This window comes from Montipora capricornis, chromosome 9 (genome assembly GCF_036669925.1).
Source record: "Montipora capricornis isolate CH-2021 chromosome 9, ASM3666992v2, whole genome shotgun sequence".
NCBI classification, from domain to species: domain Eukaryota; kingdom Metazoa; phylum Cnidaria; class Anthozoa; order Scleractinia; family Acroporidae; genus Montipora; species Montipora capricornis.
The window spans coordinates 31,202,714-31,224,772 of record NC_090891.1 but is presented as its reverse complement, the minus strand read 5'-3'; the positions used below and the strand labels follow the sequence as shown (position 1 = coordinate 31,224,772).

The following is a 22,059-nucleotide window of genomic DNA, read 5'->3' as shown; positions in this document are numbered from 1 at the left end:
TTCACGAAGTCCGCCCATTTCGTCCTTCTGTCCCTCGCTTCACTTCGATGGTCGCCATAAAATGGAATTTTATGTAATGCCATGCCCTTCTCTGCATCAGGAATATTTTAACAACCCGCAACAACACATCTACCAGGCATATAAATCCCAAAGGAACAAAGCAAAAATGATCCTCTAAAAAAAAATTGAATTTCGCGCGCGGTTCCTGACATGACATACCCTGGGTGCCAGAGGTTTTTCTTGCGCAGTTTCCGGTGTCGGTCATGTCTCTATCGGCGCTTCGCCGCTCCTGCCGTTGGACTTCGGCCGCCGAAGCGAAGCGAAGAATTTTCCGTTCACCGCGCGCGATTAAAAAAACTCTCTGTACCCAGAGTAGACATGACGTCACAGTCGATTCTGGAAACAAGTCTCTTTCCGTTGTCTCCCGGTCAACTTGATTGGGCGTGGCCAAAGAGCGAACTTTAAAGCTTGATCGGGATCAAAACGTGGCGGAATCGAACAATTATTTTGGAAGCATTCATGATCTACTCTTTGTAGAGATGCCAAAACCATAAAATCCCTGGAGGCCGTATAGACACTTTAGGTGAAGTAACCCTGTTTCTTTGTCTTCTGTATGCGTCCCATGACGCTGTTGTGGGATTAAGAGTGTGAAGTTTAAATAAGCAATTGCGACGCGATATTTCACGCCGTATCTCTGGCGTGATCCACGGTAATAGCCCACTTCCGATATATTAAAATTCAGTCCTAAACAAAAGACATCGTCTCAAGGCTCATACAAATCCTTATATTTATTCCCCAGAGCCTCGAGATGATGCCCCAAGTTCAGGGCTGACTTTGGAGAGCTACTTAAGCCTGGTTTCCATATGATCGTCCCGATCGCCCCAGTTGTTTCAAATAATGTTCACAGGCGATCGGGACGATTATATGGAAACAACCGAGGCGATCGCTAACGACCCGAGCGACTGAGACGACTTCGATCCGGATCCGATCGCCCCAGTGGTTTCAGATAATGTTCAGGCGATCCGGACGATGATATGGAAACCAGGCTAAACTAAACGTTTTCCTGTAACAAAAAAATCATTTTTTTTTTCCAATACCGGCGATTAAAGTGAATATCCCGAAAGCGAAAGAGCTAACGATATGGAACTTCTCCAACAGTCAACTGATGACCAAAGTGAAGACAAAAAGTCAAGATAAAATGCTTTAGTATTTGACCGAGTTTGATCGGGCCGGAGGGGAAAATCCCGCAGTTTGTGGGTGCACATTTAGCACCAGCCTTGGACAAAAGATAGGAAAGAAAACAGATTTTCTTCGGAAAGTAGGGGTTAATAGGAAAGACTTAGAATAATAGTCGAATAACGAACAGGAACTTGTCATCGTTCAATAGTCACCCCTAATCGGAATTTTCAATATAGAGAAACCAGCAAGCGGTCTCAAATTTTCGGACAATATTCCGGAAAAACTTCACTCGCTATCCTCGAATATTTAGGTCTGGTCGTGCGAACCCAGGGCTTAGAAGGAATGGAGCAAAAAAAGAAAACAAAACAAAGCGCTGACAAGAGGACTAAAAACCCCTTTTTCCAGCTCCGCTTAGTTATTTCTCTCCGCCCGTAAGATATCGTTCATGTTGGTTGGAAAATTTTGACAAAAGAGCTGAAGCTAAATCCTAAAGTTCGAGTTTACACGATCTTTGATTTGGGCCACTTGGAATGAATTTTCGAAGATAGTGTTCGTGGATTGACCCCTATGTTGGCGATCTGAAATGTCAAGCATGCGCCAGTAGAAAGTTGGCCCAAGAATAAAGCACAAAAGCCCAGAATATTCGGCAAAAGAAAAAATAACAGAAACGAAACAACACATTAACTCTGCCAAGTTTATTTTGCTAACAAAACATTGCTACATAATTTAACGTCGAATTACCTTTTTCGGTTTCCCTGCTATCAAAGGCCTTGTGTTTCTTGATATTAGCTGGACTGAAGCTCAAGAGCAGAAAAACCTCGGGCCTCGGGCCCGTTTCTCGAAAGTCCCGGAACGGTTCGGGTCCCTTTCGGGTGTCAATTTCTTCAGCTTCTTTTAAAAATCTCCGGAGACCTTTTTAGCCATAAAAATTCGCCACCGTTTTGCTTTTTGTTGCCTTAAAAACATGTTCAAATACCAGCCTATCAAAACAAGGGGATGGCAGTTTCGGAAGAGCCTTTTCGAGCACGAAAAGTTATCGAAACTTTCGAGAAACGGGGTTCTGGGTCGACAGAAGGTGCCTCGGTGACTTCACGGTCCGCAAACATAACAGAGAAAGGCTCAAGATGCAGCAGACCTCTGCTAGCAAGGATATTTACAGTTAACCGTGGGAATAACTAAACCTCACTTCAGTTCTAAAGAAAAACGATGGTTCACAACTGGCAGAGGAGTTTACTCCGCAATTCTTGTCTTTCGTAATACTTCGATACGAATCGCTATGAATAGCAAACCCCCCGCCCCCACCAAAACACACGTTGGACGGCGATCGGAATTTTTTTCCGGCACTTTTGTGTTAGCTCGACTTTCACACGTGAAATGTGAAAAGCAGCAAAAAGAACTTTGGCTTCTGTTAATGTTTTCGCTTTTTTCATAATGTCTATTTATGTCTTTGACAAAACCATTTCGCCTGCAAAAAGGCTAACAGCTGCACATACCAACAAAACATTCAGTGATTTCACAAGCCATTACGGTAACCTGAAAAGGAAGCAGGGTTAGTAAACGTCTAAATGGACTGTACAATGTAACCTGGACCCAGTTCTTCAAAGCCCGATTGAGTTAATCCTGGATAAGTACTGGAAATTTCAGTTGCAGTTTATTTGGCATTTCAAAAAAGAATTTCATCAATTTTTAGCCTTCAATTTGAATGTAGACTTTTGTTTTCCTTTAGTCAAATTGTATAGTTAAACCTTTTTTGATTTACAAAATTCACACCCAAGATGGCACTTAATCTCGGATTAGTGTTTTGAGGAACTGGGTCCTGATTTGAAACCACCAAGCTGAGGAGTCATTTTTAGGGGAAAAAACGCATCTTCCATCCTAACCCGTAGGCAGTTGTTTTGTTTCTTGAGGAGGGAAGGGGGAATAGCCAGCATGGAAGAACTCGAACCGGTTACATATAGCTCCAACTATAGAGTGTTTTCACGTCACGCCACGGCAGCCATGTTGGTATCCCCAACCAATTCTCCGGGGATTGAGCTCTATTGACATGCAAACGTTTTCTTTTGTTTCGGTAGAAAAACAAGGTTATTGATCACGTGAGTGAAAACACTCTAACAGTTACCGCAAAAATTGATCAGAAGCACATGCATGACCTTAAAAACGTGTAACTTGCAATTATTTTCCTTGGAACAAAGCTGGGGATTTTAGGATGCCAATTTTATGCCTAAATATTGTCAAAAACAAGATCGAGGCTGCACACGCGGGAAAATGCACGAGCTACGTTACATTGAAATAAGGAAATTTTTAGACTCCAAAATACCCCAGCTCTGGAACCAGCGTTAAATCTTGAAAAAAAAACCTGAATCATTGTTGCCTTGACAAAGAATCAGAAAAAAAACATAACCGAATAGAAATTGCTTAATATGTAAATATAAAAAAAAAGAAACAAAAGCTACTTCTTGAAGGAGAAAGTTCTCCTGTCACAAAACGCGTGTCAAGTTTAGATCAGGCAACAAGCGAAAACGGCTACTGTCATTTTCACCACCAAATCTTAAAACATTACAAACAATATTTGGTGTTCGAGTAACAAGTTACATTGTATCTCCAAGACACTTCCTAACCACATGTACATAACAGGACTGGAAATACAACTAAAAGTTCAGAAATCAGCTGAAATAGTATCAGCTACATTCTGTCTGTGCATGTCAATTTCGACTTCTGGATAACAAAAATACCATAATTGTATCTAGTACATATTCTCTTCCATTCTCAAGTGATTTCTCTTAATCCAAGAAAAAAACATAAAATAAGACTATGCAGTCATTATTCTACAATTTTTTTAGCCATTTGATGGCTGAAAGGATAGAGAAAAAACACTCCTGATTTATATAAAACAAAATAATAATATATGTCTACAATGATATATTTAAATTATTACTTATATACACTCAATATAATCTACAAATTACAAAGCATTCCTGACAGATACTGTTTAAAGTTTGCTTGAAGTTGCTCTGTGGTGCTAGCAGTTCGTGAAGAACGAAAAGCTTGAAGCAGTAAAGTATCCCTTCTCTTGATGTAGTTGCACAAATCCTGGAATGAAGAAACAAAGGTTTATTAAAAACTTACAAAAACAAAACGTTACATGGGGAACAGCTGTGTAACAGTATTCCTGTGGTAAACCAAACAATGTAAAAAACGATAGCATGGTTTGAAGAAAACAACTGACGCAAAAATAATGAACTATCGTTGTCTCAGCTGGTTACTCAAATACTCTGGATGTGAAACAATGTTGCATTTTCCCCAGAAAGAGTGGCATACGTCTTAGACTAAAGCCCCATAGAACAAAAATACTTGGCAACTCGGCAGCCAGGATTGAAAATAACAGTAACTGGGGTGTCTTGATATATCAAATATCTTCAGAACAAATTGAAAGACAGGAAAAATGGTTCCCATGATTTGGCCAACTGTGCAAAAAGAGGAAATGAACAGGACTGAAACCTCTGTGAACCTCTTTCCAATATATTGCAACCAAATTACTTTGCCACAACAGTTGGCGGCCTGTTAAGAAACCCTCAAAATGCATCCAATCACAAAGCCAAATGCAACCAATTAACCCCTTCAACTGTGATTAGCAGCAGAGAAAACAGAAGAAACCGTTCATTGGTATTTGAACTTTAAATTTAGAGTCCACACACTTTAAAAAGGACATTGATGCAACCAAAGACAATGGCAATAATACAGATCAAGATGCAAGGTAATAAGACTTAGGTTTGGGTGGATAAAGATAAACAAAACTGTTGGAGATAGTGGCATAAGGATTCTGAGCTAACTAAAGAGTTATGTGTAGGCCATTACTTTACAATGTACATGTACAAGCGAAGCGATAACGACCTTTACATGTTGTGAAGACAGTTCTCCTTTCTGATACAGCTCGCCAAGCAAAACACACAAGGATTGCCAGTCTGCCAAACAGACATTCAACATAAGAACACAAACAGAAAATAATAACATAACAAGCAAAAAAAAATTGTACTACAGCACCTTGCAGTTGCCACCTAACAAAGTTTTTTACAAATTGTCCACCAAACAGGATGTTTGAATTGATTGACAGTCACGCCTCCTTGAAAAGTTCACACAGCTGTAAGTTGAACACCCTTGCATGGGTTGTTGAATTGATGTATATTTCCCCATAATTGTAAAATGTGAAAGTTTGTTGGGTGGCCACAGTAAGACACGTTGCACTGTAAGCTTGTATCACTTATGTTATAGTTATTTATACTATAATTTGCTATTTTCTTCTCAGCCCACAATGTAAACTACATGTACTGGGCTCACCAGTAATTTGTGTAAGCCAATAAAGTTATTTATTTATTTATTTCATATTAATCACAGGGACCTTGTAAGAAATAACACAATTACCATTAATGACACCCACAGTTCTATGCTGGTGCATTAACTAATTTTGACTTGGGACTCCCCTTGAGAAAAAGGCAACTTTTCCTGCAACTTGTCTCCCAATTTTGTTGCAAAGTAGTTCTCAGTGGTTACACTTGGCGGCATTTCTTGTAACTTGTCTCATTTGCAATGATCACACGAGGTTAAAGGAATAGTTTCATTTGCTGGTGCCACACAAGTTGCAGAACAGATGTTACACTACCCCCAGTGATTGAAAAATATGTTGCAGCATTGCGAGACATGTTGCCCAAGGAAGAAGTGATTTCTACTTCTTGCAACGGTGGCAGTAACAAAAATGCTGCATGGAATGTCTGTGGCAAGGTATGTTACAACGGCCAATTTTTAATGCAACTTGTGTCGCAGAAAAATTGCAAGACAAGTTGTACAAAAAATTGCCTAGTGTAACAGACGCTTTAAAGACGGCAACACCAGAATATTGCTGGTAGCTGGCAGCTAGCTAATAGTTTAACCAGCCAAATTACATCTTTCCACCTATGGAATTCAACCAAACCAAAGGTTAAGAGGTTCACTGTCCAAAATCTCCAGCAGTATTCCTAAGAAAAGTACTCAAAAAAACTTCAGTTTGTGGACATTTACACTGAACCATGCAATAAGCCCACACTTCTAGTACAAAATATGACCAAGGAATACATGCAGCTTACCTTGCTCATCATTCACCGGTGGTAAGGCAACTGGCAAAGCAGCTGGCGCTGGGGTTGGTACTGGAACTGGTTCAGGTGCTGGAGGTTGCAGTACTTGCTGACAAGGTGAACCATTCATGACAATATCACCAACGGAGTTAAAAATTTCCAATGGCAGGAATCGTTCAGTTGAAACGGGCAGACTGGAAAGCATTTCAACTTCTTCGACTTCCAATTTTGGGTTAGGTTTGTAAGTGAATTCAATAGGTTCACTAGATTTTGCATCTCTGCCATTTCCAAACATAACCTCCACATTGACAGTGACGGGAGAGGAGATTTGAGTGTCACAATATGCAGGAGTGAGGACCACTGCTGCACCCTGCAAAAAAACAAATAACTGTGCATTTCTGGTTTATCTATAAACTATGGTATTTATCAACAATCTCAAGTCAAGACAAAATTACTTCTTTTCAAAAGAATACAAGTTTCAAGGGCCAGGCAATCAAAATCACAACAATAATTCTTTACCACAGTATTTCATAAAGAGGAGAGTTAATCGAGAAAATACAAGGAACACAAAGATTAAAATCAAGAAGAAGAAAAAATGAATAATAATAATAATAGTTTAAATAATACTTGTAGTGCGCAAATTCCATTTACTTATGATCAAATGCGCATAGTTGCATTTTTAAAAATAATTAGCAATTTTGAGTACAAAAATTTCGCAAATTTTAGTCGCAAAGTCATTACACTGTTTGTATTGCCAACAGTTTAACCCATTGACTCCCAGGGGTTTCCCATTGACGAGTAAAATCGTCTGGCGTTAGACAGAGTAAAGTACGTTTAGGTCTCACTCCCAGGAGTCAATGGATTAGTGGAGGTTTTTAACTGCTTGATTTAACAAAACAAAATATGGGCCCACAATACTTGTCTGTAAAGAAGACCCAGAAAACCCCGAATGGTCAGGGGAATGGCATTGTGCATGTAACATTGCAGCTAAGTTATGCTACCACTGTGCCCCATATCTTCAAACTGAACGAAAATTAACCATGAGAAACAATAATTCTCACTTCTTTATTTTAGCAAATGTAGCAGCAAAATGGAAACTGCTGACCCTTTTATTTCAGTTACTTGTCTGTAAAGAAGACCCTGAAAACCCCGAATGGTCAAGGGAATGGCATTGTGCATGTAACATTGCAGCTAAGTTATGCTACCACTGTGCCCCATATCTTCAAACTGAACGAAAATTAACGGTGAGAAACAATAATTCTCAATTCTTTATTTTAGCAAATGTAGCAGCAAAATGGAAACTGCTGACCCTTTTATTTCAGTTACTTGTCTGTAAAGAAGACCCTGAAAACCCCGAATGGTCAAGGGAATGGCATTGTGCATGTACCATTGCAGCTAAGTTACGCTACCACTGTGCCCCATATCTTCAAACTGAACGAAAATTAACGGTGATAAACAATAATTCTCAATTCTTTATTTTAGCAAATGTAGCAGCAAAATGGAAACTGCTGACCCTTTTATTTCAGTTACTTGTCTGTAAAGAAGACCCTGAAAACCCCGAATGGTCAAGGGAATGGCATTGTGCATGTAACATTGCAGCTAAGTTATGCTACCACTGTGCCCCATATCTTCAAACTGAACGAAAATTAACCGTGAGAAACAATAATTCTCACTTCTTTATTTTAGCAAATGTAGCAGCAAAATGTAAACTGCTGACCCTTTTATTTCAGTTACTTGTCTGTTAAGAAGACCCTGAAAACCCCGAATGGTCAAGGAAATGGCATTGTGCATGTAACATTGCAGCTAAGTTATGCTACCACTGTACCCCATATCTTCAAACTGAACGAAAATTAACCGTGAGAAACAATAATTCTCACTTCTTTATTTTAGCAAATGTAGCAGCAAAATGGAAACTGCTGACCCTTTTATTTCAAAAGAGCAAAGGCAAAAACTAGTCACAAATTTGCTACCACTCTGGCTATTTGTGTTGTAAAAGAGAAAAATTCAGTGACTGTATTGGTCACAACACCCTGTATGGGCCAGAACGCTAAAAGTTTGGAAAGCAACACTTTTGTGTTCTCCTGGCTAACAAGCAAAGTCCATCCAAAAAAATGGTTTCAATCATATCATACCTGATGTGACTTACTCTTGTCAACCTCAGCAAAGCTCTCCCAAGTTTCTGGTGAGGAAAAATTAGATGCACACTTAAAAAAAGCTCCTATAAATGGTTTTTAGCTGCAACACAAATGGGTACTGATATATTCCATTCAGCACAGACCTCCCAACCAACCCCCCACCCCAGTTCCAGGGACATAAAGGTCAGACTACATCAGGCAGCCACACAAAGAGGTAAAAGACCTATGGAATCTCACATGTCTGCCTGCTGCAGCAACTGACCCAAAAGCCACAAAAGGGATGGCAGAAGATTGCTGTAAGAGTAAACCAAAAAAATTCATTACTTTGCAGAAAAAACCAATAATAATGCTTCATTATAATATGTATTAATAACAATTTTCATCACTCAAAAGATTACCTTACAAAATGATGAGAACAAGTAGAAATGTTACAAAGAAGTGAATTTTAAATAGGAGGGTAGTCTTGATCCAAGAATATTAAAAGAGTCAATTTCAAAAGCACTATTATGTTTAATTCTTTGATAATTTCCTTTCCACAAATGAGAGTTCTTAATTTTTATAGGAGCACCAAATGAATTTCACTTTTATCACAAACACAAAATTAACAAAGAACTCAAACTTTAGTTTAACCTCTAAGGCATACACACAAGGGTTACGTGGTAGGGTTAATCAATATTTGTAACTTCCACACCGAGGAAGCGGTATATTCAGAGCATGTAATATGCCTTGGAGAGTAAGCTGCCATCCCTTTGCAAGGCTCAGTGATAGGATCACAGCCCAAAAAACCAATCCCAGTCCCTCACAAAAAATCAAAACTTTGTGGACGATAAAAAAACCAACAACAGGGCTACGAAAGTGTCATGTAATATTAAAAGATAGAGGCCAATGACTAATTTTTAAATCTCTGCTTTTCCCCCCTTCCCCACACTCATTCCGGACCAATTCGAGCTGAATTTTTGCACAAGATTGTGACAAAGGTCACCAAGGCCTGGTTGGTTTCTTATCTACTACAAAGTTTGCAAATTATGTCTTCCATGTTGAGCTAATGGAGCATTAAGCCAATTGCATGCAGTGTGCATTATCTTTCTTCAGCACATGAAATGTGAGCTCCAAAAGACAACTTCACAGAAAACAATGAAAAGATTTAAACCATGAGAGCTTCTCAAGATTCCCGGGCCGATCGGGATAAGAGTCTATTGAAAGACACTCATGATTCAAACAATCAAAACAGAAAAACAAAACAAAATTTAGCAGTCTTTGGTGAGATGATGTTTTCCAAAAGTATCCCAACAATTTTTAAATCAAAGGAAGCACAGGACTCTAAGAGAAAATGCCCTGATTTTTTTTTTAACACACTTCATTTCAGGGATAGAAAATCATGGTCAGCAATGACCATTGCCAAAAGATATCAAGACAGATACAACTCGAAATGGATCATCTCAAAGTACCGGGATTTCAAAAACACTTCCTTTGAACAGCCAGTAGTTCACCTCACCATAGACTAAGCTCTTTCCAACATGAAAAACCGAATAAAAAGTAAAAAGACAAAACTTGTCTCACTGTGCAACTGTGAAGATAAAATTCATGCGCAATTGTCTTCCACTGTAACGAAGTGTTAGTTGTCGACAGGATTCCACAATAATAATTGCTCACACATTGCTTTAATCAAACAATGTTCACCAAGCACTTCTCACATATCAAAAATTTTGTCAGTTTTCTTTGAAGACCATAACAAATTGGACCCAAAAATAACACTTAAAATTCTATACTGAAAGCTTGACAAAGTGTCCTATATGCAAAGGTAATGCAAGAGAAAAATTGGGTTTGTTTACCCAATGCTATTATGATAGCTGGAGAAAAACAAATCAAAACGGTAAGACTGTTGTTCTTCCTTTAAGCCTTGAGTCAAAATGTATTACAGCTTAACTTTTTTTAAGCCAACAATAATGTAAGAAAGAGACTAGCAGAAACTACTTGCATGTTGTAATTTCTATCTGTTTCTTTTTATTTTGTTTTCCTCAGAAACAAATCACATCTGTTTTAACTTAAAAGTGACTATTTACTTAGCAAGGTTAAGTAGCCAATCAAAAAAGAACTTTAAAATCTAAGCATTTTCTCTGGGAAAAGCACAATGTGAACACAATCATGAACTAAAATATTGCAAAACATGAACACTAAAGTTAAGCAAATAGATCACAAATGGCAATTTTTGATTAACTGAAATTCAAATTTACCCTTTTTGGTAATACCGTAATAATGTTGATGTATTAAAACACCCTACACACAAAGACTGACTCTGAATAACCTGCATTACTTTGAAAAAAATCCCTAAACAAATGACAGCATCAAGAATTCATGCAATACACATGCAACAGAAAATTCCCAACAACAATTTGAGGGGAAATTGGTAATTTCTTGAATGTTTTCCATGAAAAGAAAAAAAGTGACAAATCAATCAGCACAACTAAAATATTTATCCCCAAGAAGAACTTTTTAGTGGGGAAACAGTTTTTGAGTGGACCTGTTCACCCTTTCATGTGCAGTGGGCCCACACTGGAAGGTAAAATCATCTGGCGTTAGATGGAGTAAAATATATTATGCAAGTGTCCATCTTGGGGGGGTTGGGGGGGTGGAGGAAGAGAATAATACTTTCTTGTTTACTGTAAAATGTAAACCCCCCTTTTGATTACATTTCACCCCACTTATTTTTATATTTTGTATTAACGAAGGGGGAAAAAGGAACACTCAGAAACAGAAACTCTATTAAAATAATGTGAACTCAAACTTCTAGTTTACCTTATTACATGTTGCAAACATTTCCTACATTAAAATTGCAATGTCCAGATGATCCAGTCCTGATAATCAATGTCCAACTGTATGAAGGACTAGAATTTGCTTTTGTCAAATTGGTTAACTACCTTAAGATTTGTGAGCTAAGCTTTTAAGCATTAGCTCTTTCTTGCCTATTCTTAAAGCCCTTCATGAATTTGCTCCAATGAAGGGCTGACAAAGCGTCACTTTCTTTAGAAACCGACCTCTTTGTTTGTGCAAAGGACCTTCTGAGAAGAATTTTGAATTGTAGTGTGTTATATCTTGAAAATACCAAAAACTGTTTCTCAGGACATTGATACAAGTTCATGTAGTTCAGGCTAAAGTTATGTTATCTCAGGCATCTAAACTGCGTAATAAAAAATACAGTGAATTGTGCCAGTTGAAACAGGCATTAACAAATATTTTTTCTAAATATAAGTGCCTTACGACTTTTTATTTCACTCAGCGGGAAGTGAGTGACCTGACGCTGGCCTGATGAACAACAGTCTTACCGATCTGTGCGAGAGAAGGCTGGTGAACTTTGTCTGATGAAGAAAATAAAATTTTCTACCATATTCTGTAGCATACAACAGAGACCACTGTATAAAATGGTCGAAGAACATGTCATACTTTAAAGACACCTAATCTGGATTTTTCTTTTGGATATCTCAGCATTACAACCACAAATGTTCTCAAAAAGGAATGACAGTTCTTGAAAACTTGGAAAACTATCTTTCGCATCAACATTATCTCATTCTGCACATTCACCAGTCAAAACTTTATTCAGGGTAAAAATAAGAGGAGCAAAAGCTAAGAGGAGAGGATTTTGAAATGATTAAAACTTTTGGCCTCTTAAATCAAAGACCAAACCAGAATTACTTTTACTTCAAAGTGAATTTACAGATAGAGGACACCGAGCACCTGTAAATATACAGCCTCCACCGGTAAAAAAGCAATTATGTGAGCAATGTCCATTGTGGTCAATACAATGTCAACTCTGGAAGCGCAACAACTGCAATCAGCATTAAAACCTTAAAACCCAACCCAACAGTTCATTGCAAACTACACTGTGTTTAATAACCCCAGATGACATAACTTTGCAGAACCAAGGAAAGACAAAAGAGACAACTCTTAATTTCAATTTTTTTTATTACACATAGGTGCCTATGAAGAAAACAAGACAGCCACAGCACTTTTCATGAGTCTGAACCTTCATATCCAATTAAATTGACTGCCACACAACACTGGGTTGTGAAGGATTTATTGCTTCTTGGTTATGCAAAGCTCATCACCAAATACAAACTGGCATGCCTTCTGCATCTGATCTCTATGAAATCTCCTTGACATAGAAACAGCTACCTTGTTCCAACAAAATAAAACATGTAGCTGGGAGACACTGTGAATGCCTCGGTGAAAATGATGCAGCTTACTATTTTGTAACCCACCCTTCAGTGTGCCTATTTTTGTTCCAGGACACAAAACAATCAGAATTGAAGTACCATTTTTACCCAATTTGATTTACGCACAGATCTTTCCCTTTTTTTTTTTTTCAGGAAAAAAAATTCCACAAAGTCACAAAGAAATTAACACTTCCAAGGTGCTGATCTTTTGCTTCCTAACAAAACTGGGTATCCTAAATCTGGTTATACAGCAAATGAAAGAAATACAATACTACCATGATGTTTTCAAGATGAAGAAGCATAAAAAGAAGACTGAAAAATTCTCAATTTGTCTCTGGGATGATTATGAGAAATGGCTCTGAATTACGAGGTTAGTTCAAATCCTGCTTGAGTCACCTCAAAACATCTATCCCGCTTTTAAAAAAATCAGTTGCACTTCATGCAACTTCAGAATTATATTTGTGACCTTTCACAGGAAGACATACACTAACACTTTTCCATTGAACAGCTTAAAGCATTGGCAAAGTGTTGGCAAAGTGTAGGTGAACCGCTGTTATACCCGTTAGCTCACCGTTGCAAGTGTTGGAAAACCTGTTAGCATTAAATTATTATTTTCACTGGCCCACTGGAGGTGTTGAGAATAGCCGTTGGAAAAAATTGTGCCAAGCCGCAGGGAAAAAATTAATGTTGGAAGAAACCTGTTTAAAAAGTTCACTCAAGCCATTGGAGGTGTTGAGAGTAAACAATCATTTCATCATAGAAAACATTAATTTTGAAGAAAACGACAACTTTTGAAATTACAAGACATGTTTCGACAGAAACTTCTGTCATCTTCAGTTGATTAATGTACAAAGAGTTGAATTTATAAGTCGGAAAAAGTGATAATTTTGCCAGTAACAACGGAATGTACACAAAACGTGACAATGTGAGAAATTAAAAAGGATAGTGCGCAAGATGAAACAAATAATTTCAACGTAACACAAGTCATCTGATTACCAGCAATGCTATTTGTCTGCTGCGATTAAAACAAAAGAACGCTACTTTTATTATTACTTCACAGAGACAAATTACTGGCCTTCTTTGCACCTTCTGTCCTAAATCTAAATAATGCCTCAACTGAAACATATTCATCAGTATGTTTTGTTTAATTCTAGTTGAATTTGCATTTTCCGAAGCATTAACATGTTGCTGCTAACTTAGGAGGTTCTGCGCAACTATAGCACACATGTATAGAAAAGGAGGACATTACCTTATGTAATCTTGTTTTATTTTTTTTGCAAAAATCGATACATTTTAACTGGACATCGAAAAAGTCTGAACCATTTTGTTACATTTTTCTGCATCCATGTTGCACATATGCAAATTTCATTTATTTGTTCATTCTAAGCGAACACGTTCAATGATAGAATTCGTTGGTACATGTGGTCTGAGTACTTTTTACATAACTTTTAACAATCTCCCATCTTTGAAAAGCTCACAAGATCAATGTTAGCGTGTTCCAGCTTCAAAGTTAATCAGAGGGTTATAAATCCATGGCACTTCTGACGGACAAAAATATCAGCGGCTTTCATTGTGAATGTGAATTAAAATTTTCTGATAGTGTTGGGAGTCTAAAAGAGCCCAATGTTCACCAAGCCAGTTTAATCTGTGACTACTACAGGAAACGAATCCTTTTTTAAGAAAATAATTAGAGCTTCGATTTGAACCTTGGTATGCAACTTTGTCCCCAGATAAACTCAGCTGTTGTTCGATATTGTCTCGACTCAAATCGTGAATAATAAATTGCAAACTCCCCATGAGAAGAAAGCATAGGGAGATCCGTTGGTTAGCTAGACTTTGCACTCTGCGCTGAAAGCATTGAAAAAGCTGCTGGAAAGTAAGAGGCGTAAAAATTGACAACCCATTGTAAAACTTTATAAGAACCAATGGATGTGTTGAAGCGTTGAAAGTGTTGGCGAAAGCCTTGAAGGTGCTGGTAACCCGTTGGTAAAGTGTTGACAAGTGTTGGTATTTACCCGTTCAACGGAAAAGCATTAGTGTGCATTGTCCCATGAGAGGTCACATTTGTTTCCTTTTTCTTTTATCCTTCAATTCAATATGAATGGGTTAATTAATCAATTCTGGGATCTTGACAAAAATGACTCAGCCAACTAACTTTTAGCGTTGGGAGCCCAAACTGGAAAATTAGGTAGCAGCATTGAATGAAATTTAGAGTTAGAAAATTAAATTTCAAACACTGAAAGTGGCATTCTCCTATATCTCTGACAAAGTGAAAAGCACACTATAGATACAAACCAAAAATAGTTGTTGACTTGTCATGAAGGAGTACATGTGAAAATAATCAACCTTTTGTAGCAACATAATTCTCTGATTCGGGGTTGATGGCTCATTCCTTGAATAGTAAGTGTAAACAAAACAAGAGCACCATGAAAGCGGCAATCAACATTTTTCATTTATGCACTGACCAAGACTGCACACTTTACCCCAAGGCAACCCAAGATTTTCCCACCCAACCAAACCCAAATACTCCAACTTTAATACTTACTAGAAGAATTCCATGGAGATCAAACACAGCCAAATTTCAAGTGAATTTTGCTTTCTGTAATGAATCCCGACCTTCCAATAATTGGCCAATTTGAAAGAAAACACTGTGTGATGATCTTAAAAATGCAAACAGCCAAATGTGAAAGAAAGAGTTCTTTTTTTTCTTTTGTTTGTCTACACCCTGTTAAACAGGCATGCCAGTTTAAAGCAACAATAAATAAATCATTTGGTATATCAAAGCACAATGCAGTCTTTTTTTCAGTTTCCAATCTTTGGCCACAACCTTTCACATGAAACAAGCCATTTGTAAAATTAAAAAAATGAAACATTTTATCAACAAACTTAACTTTACTATCCACAGTTTTAGTTTTTAATGTGACTTGGCATTGTAGTTCGATAACCATGAGTCACAGGAATTAAAGCAAGGAGCATGTCATTTCTCTTTGGCAGGCTGTCAGTCAGTCACATGGCTCTGTTTTCAAGATGCAAGTGAAAGCCAAACAGCACCCATAGATAAAAAGCAGCACCTTGCTTACACTCTTGTGAATGACACTCATCTTTTGTAGGGAAAAAGAGACAGACTTCATACCTGATGTCTTGGCCGAGAAAAATCGAACTTTGAAACCTGAAAATAGACAAAGAAGGTCTGTTTTACCATCCACAGGTTGGGGAAGAAGAACACCATAAGATAAACAAAAGATTTTTTAACAATGAACATAGTAAGGGCTTACCGGATTGAAATTTTTTTCCAATAAGACCCAGTTCATCACCGCCTTCAGCAGAACCCTCGCTTATGCTGGCCCACCAGATCTCTGGATTCCCAGGAGGACCCGCTATAAAAGAAACAAAACAAAAAGCAATAGTAATATTTACTGTATAATACCCTTCCACTTCATGCATGACATATTACTGAAGACAAGCCTTCAAAGACCGATGGTACACAGATATTTCTTAACACCAGTAGTAGGTTAGAGTACTTTGGATGCATCCATTAATGGCACACTGAAAACCAAAAGGTCACCTACAAGTGATATACATGTATCATATGAAGTATACCTTTAAAATTACTCACATGAGCTGCACTGGAAGACTTTAGATTTGCATATCAGCTTTGTTGCAGGGCGACCATTTTGTTCAGGGATTTCAGCTTGAAACAACAACCTTGCTTCCTTCCGTTCCTTCTTCCAAGTCCTTGGATCAATTCCCCGTTTTCTCAATTCCCTATCGCCTTCCCAGTTTCGCAGTCTGCGAATGCTCAAGGAATCAAGTCTAGAGATTGAAAATGGCACATCTATTAATAAATTAATTATTACCATCATTGTACGCATGCCATTCACTGAAATAGTGATGCAGCAGTAACTTAGAACAAAGAGGAACTAACCAATATTATTGCAATACTTACACAGCAGTCATGCTTGAATCTGGTCCAACCATTACTTGAACAGCTGGCACTCCTCCCTCAAGAGTAGTCTCTTTACAAGGCACCTTGGTTGAACCAGGTCCATGAATGGAATGATAATGCGCAACACCACCACTGGTAGTCAAGTGAACAGTGATCCAAATGGCATCATTATAGCCAGTGACCTAACAATGAGACAGACTAGACATTAACCCAATGTTTCAACAGCACTTTCTGGTTTAAAACAAAAAGGAACACTGGAAGGCTTGAAATGTTACCTTCACAGTTGGAAAAGTATTCTCTTGTGATCCATGGATAGGACCTCGACAACCTTCACTTTCATATCTAGCTCTATAATTCTACAACAAAAGAAGATTAATGCCATGAATGACTTCTCTAGGAAGAACAAAGAAATGTTTAACATCCGCCAATAAACTACACTCACCTAAGGAAACGGGAAAGAGAAAACTAGGTAATAAAAAAAAAAACCACAACCTTGGAGACAGGTAAGAGGGCCGTACAATCTCATCCCCAGGGTAAATTAAAGATGCTCCCTTGAGGGTGATCTCTAAGGGGGTTTGTGGACCAGCACTATCTCAGTTTTAGGTACATTCTTACATGCAATATTATTTACCTCTTCTGGTTCTTCGATGATTACAAGTTTTGGTTCATCAAGCTTGCTTGCATTCTTTGTTTGCTTACTCCTTGTTTTCGACTGAGAAGCCACTGGAGGAGATGTACTCATTTTGGCAGGAGGGTCAGTTGCTACAAGTTGGTTTGATGCAGAAATGGGAATGCTTTCAACCAAGGCATTAGTTTGATTACTAGCTTGGACAGACACTGGGCAGCTAAGAGAAGCTGATGCTGTCACAGTTGTTTGAATACCAGCCATCAGGTCGAGGCTGGTGGTCGCGATAGGCTGTGATTGCAATGGAAGAGTTATACATTGATCAATGGAAGTTGATGTTGCAGACATGCTGGTCTCAACTAGTAGCTTGTTAAGTTCTTCCAAAACACTGCTGACACGGGACGTTTTCCTACAGCTCCTACGCCTTCTTTTACCTCCATTTCCATTCTCACAGGCTTGGTTCAAAGAATCCAAAGGTGAAGGTGGATCTTCCCTTTTCACTATTACACTATCAACAGGTACATCGGTAAAAGAAGTATTTGCTTCTTCCATATCACTTCCATCTTCAATACCAGACTCTGAAGATGATGAGGAGCTGTGTGGGGAAGGAGAGGACACTGGAGAGGGTGATGCTGGACAGCTGTCTGATACATCAGAGTCAAAAGGGGACTGACATGGTTCTTCCAGGTTGGGAAATCCAAGTGAAGGAACTTCAACCACAGGTGTTTCCAGAAAAGTCATGTCCATTGAAAAATCTGGAATCTCCCCTATTGTTGGAACCAAATCTACAACACACAGACAAGAAACATAAGTTTCACCGAGTGCCACTTGACCTCAAACCCACTTTGTGAGATGCATCCTAAATTGAAATTCTGTATTATTAAAAAAAGCTTCTACCTCCTTGAATAGTAGAATATCAATTACAAATCTCCTAGAAAAGACTGAGAGGAACTATAAAGCAGCTGACTACAGAATTTAGCAGAAACCAAGGCGATGTCAGTCAAATATCTCTATTTTTATCGTGTACCTCGAAAGATGTTCCATAATAATTTATACCCAATGACCTCAGAAGGATAGAGAAAGTGCAAAAGGAATTTAACCAGCTGCTCAATATCCTTGACATCTGACTAGCTAATTTTACCACCAAGCCTGAATCACACTTGTAAATTTTAACATGAGCTAAATCCTAAAGGAGCAAACTTGCAAAGCAAACCCACATGCACATAGTATTACATGCCAAAAATAATGATGTGAATAATTTTGTACAAAATAGGCTTAGTGGTGAATTTTGAGCATATTACATAATAATGCATAAGGCTTATTGTCTCAAGAGAAATGAATTACGAATTATGCTTTGGAATCAACTTACAAAATTGGACACACAAAAAACATTCCATGATATACAATTACCTAAACTGTACAGGATGGAACGAGGGAATAGTGCAAAACAATTTTCATAATAGGTTGCCAAGACTCCTCTGCACAACTGCGTGTGAGACAACAGCTGGGAAAGCCCCAGCACTTAAAAAAGTCATTCATCTAAACATCAATTAGTTTCCACATACTGGTGTTTTTAGAAACTAAGAACATAAAATCCTTGATTATGCAACAATGGGAATGTCGACTAACTAAAACTTACCATCTGAAGGAGAAGGGTTGAACAGGGTCATTTCCTTATCATGGGTTACAGGGGAAAAATGATCTGCATAAAAGAAAAACAGATGACGAAATCTCATTATCTTTCGGTACAAAGTTCAGAGTTGACTCTCGAAAAAACAAAATTTTTAAGATAGCTCGAACAATCGTCTTTTCAGCCAAAACCAGCCATACGAATCCTTTTTTCTTTTTGACTACCGAACTTTAATGGTTGGCGGCGTCGCAGATCTTGTTGCACGCTTCGATAACTACACCATTTACACAACACCAAAAAACAGATCGAAATATTTTAACGGCAAACCACTGTGTATACACTGTGTCTTCGTCCTACACTTTTAATGGAATAGAATCCGCAGCTGTGATGAAAAATTGCTCAACATTCATCGCTAGGATTAAAATCAAGAGGGAAACACTAGCGGAAATGATGTGAAAACTCGCGATAACAAACAGACGGCACTTGCGATGAGCGTGTTCAGACAAAAAGAGTTTGACACCTTTTATGACAAGAGTGAAATACAAACGGGTGAACACACACAAAACGATATTAAAAATAAATATGCATGAGGCTACGCTTTTCACGCGTTGCCAACCATGTGATTTATTATATCGCAATACGTTTTACCGCTCAAACCAAAGATGTTTACCAACATGATCCGATAAAACGCACCGTTAATTTTTTTTGCTACACTATGAAGACTGTGAATATGTCTGTTTATTCTAGGGATTCCGCTGTGAAAAACGAGAATGTAAATTTGGCGGTATAAATCCAATCGCATACCAGCTTTGTTACCTGTTTCGAAGGGATTCGTCACTGTAAATTCCATAACTAGCGTCGACTAAAAGCCAAGTTGTGAAACTAGGACATAAATCACTATCCTGCGTTATTCACGGTTCGATAGCACAAGAAAAAACGCACATACGGGAGGAAAATCGCTGAGTTTTCTTGGACTAAAACGACAAACCTCCACTACGCCTTCTTTCTCGATACTGAAGCTCGCGCAGCATACAGGGAGTTATCAATCAACTCTGGCTCCGCCTATTGGTAGTTTTAAGGTATGACATCATCATGTTTCCATATTTGGAGTTGTTGATGAGTGGCACCATGCCAGAGTCTCTTTCCATAAAAATTTTAAACATCTTTAAATAAATATCTCGATTATTTTCGTTTCCTCTGGGCCAATTACAATTTACATTGTTATCGGGAAACTGTATTTTTCTTTAAGAAGGATAATATTGGTTCAGTTTGTTTTTGATGAAGATTTTATTTTAGATTTAGATCTTTGAAATTCATTCATTCAAAGATGATCAATGTATCAATGTCCAATTTTAGGGTGTTTTTACGTCCTTTTATTTTCTAACTTCTAAAAGTATTGAGTTACAAGATACATCTCAAGTAATATTATTTTTGTGTTAGTTCTGGTACAGTCTCAAACCGATTGTTTTGACCACGGTTTTAAGGTTTAGGCGTGAAAATCTAAAGCTAATGTCCACATGTTCCATAGGTGGAGGAGACCAATTTTGTAACAAAGAAAGTGACGTCCTTTGTCAATTACACTCAGGTGTTTTTGGGGAAATGTCACTTGTTTTTGAAACCAATGGGTAGTTTTGCGCTGAGGTGTAAAGTATTTTGGCCCTTCGAAAGGATTTTGAAAAAGTGATTGATGTCTCCCGGTCCGGCGTTAACTTTTAAGGAAGTTTTGCAATTGAACAGACTTCACAAAACTTGCGCGGCCTCGAAAAACTTCAACCTGAAACTTAAAATTGTAGCTAAAAACAAAGACGCAGATATGAGCAATACATCCCATTTATTTCTCAACATCAATCATGGTCAATGGAAAAACTAATGTCGTCTTCTGAGACTCTCAGAGCGCTTGGCTTGCTAAAGAAAAGGCTTCTATTTTTCGGTCCTCCTGTTTCAATCTATTTATAGATTAGTCGCGCTTGGGCAAGATTGGCAAGGGAAGGCGGTACATCTTGAGTTTCAGTTAACCTTCAGTAATCTTTTGACAAAAAGAAGGCTATTCGTTCCTCCAATGTGGCCTGACTACCCAGAGACATTCACTGAATGTTAGTATTGTATTACAGCATAGCAACGCTTTCTGATTTGCTTCTGGAACAATTCATATCCCCTTGTGGTCGATCATCCGTGTCAGCTCTGACAGGCGCATGCAAATTTCGCCATTCACGAGGGACTTCACAATCAAGAACAATTCGAGGTTTTAATCATTCGATTTTCCCGTAAATTCCGCTCATCTATGTGGAAAAGTAGAGCAGTTTAGCCTTTGACGTGGAGCGCGAGTTAGAGTTACATAAAATTCGACCTACAGCGCTAGAAAAAGAAAATTCCTACCCATAGATTTGATGAGCCTCGCTTGAGCAGACAGTTCGTCCGCTCCGTTCGTCAGCTTCATCTGCGGCCAAGTTTGCTCACAAATCATGGTCTGGCGTTCCAAAGACAGCTTTCAAACTTGAAATAGACCTTTTTCAAACTGGTTGCAGGCGATGAACAGGGACAAATTCTCCTCCAAGTAAACTCGTTTAACCGGTTTCGATTTCGTGCTCTAGCCAAAGGACGTCCACATAGAACTGGTTTGATAATTTATTCAATATACGACACCTTTTCGGGTGGTTTTATAGTCCCGTCTCGCATGTCAGCCCGTGATTGGTCTGTTTTTGACAGATGCTTTTCAAAAATGGATTCCTGCTGTTTGTGGCGCAGATAAAAACATTTTCACTCAAGAAAGCATGCGCAAGATTTCTATTTTTGGCCAATTACATCTTACGTAATCATTTAAACAACGAAACTCTAGACCATCCACTTAAACTGGTTTTGAAGCACGTCATTGATAGATTGTCTGTTTTGTTTTTAAAGCTTAATTTTTGGGTAAAAAATTAGTAGCCTTCTTTTGCTCTCTCATCAGTCTACAATCATAGACAAAAGTAGTTGGGAAGGTTATGTAAATGAACCACATTAGAGCTGTATTTCAACCCGCTTCTGTTAAAGCTCAAAAGAAATAGTTTCACTTTTTCGTACATAGCCCCCCTCCCCCCTATTCAATGTTGGAAGGCAACTCAACAATTTCCCACTGAAACCATTCAGTTTTACACAACATTGAAGGAGGGGGGAGGGGAGAGAAGCAATGAAGACTCCAAAAGTGCTAACCTTCCCAACAGTTTTGTCTAGGATTGTAGCTTGAGTCTG

The 22,059-nt window shown here is 38.3% G+C and overlaps 1 protein-coding gene across 2 annotated transcripts; it reads right to left on the bottom strand.

The window, feature by feature from the left end:
- Positions 1–1,859: 1,859 nt before the first annotated feature.
- LOC138016894 (nuclear factor of activated T-cells, cytoplasmic 2-like) lies at positions 1,860–21,452 on the bottom strand. 2 transcript variants are annotated; one of them, XM_068864060.1, is made up of 12 exons: positions 21,208–21,452; positions 18,841–18,903; positions 17,208–17,986; positions 16,852–16,932; positions 16,577–16,758; positions 16,247–16,443; positions 15,906–16,007; positions 15,764–15,799; positions 8,417–8,463; positions 6,297–6,654; positions 5,071–5,141; positions 1,860–4,269 (listed from the first exon to the last, which is right to left on the bottom strand). In XM_068864060.1, exons 1-12 carry the CDS (start codon positions 21,293–21,295, stop codon positions 4,135–4,137), a joined length of 2,139 nt encoding a protein of 712 aa, XP_068720161.1. In that variant the 5' UTR covers positions 21,296–21,452; the 3' UTR covers positions 1,860–4,134. The 2 variants fall into 2 exon arrangements, with proteins under 2 accessions (XP_068720161.1, XP_068720162.1); XM_068864061.1 differs by lacking the exon at positions 21,208–21,452 and adding an exon at positions 19,648–19,846.
- Positions 21,453–22,059: the final 607 nt, after the last annotated feature.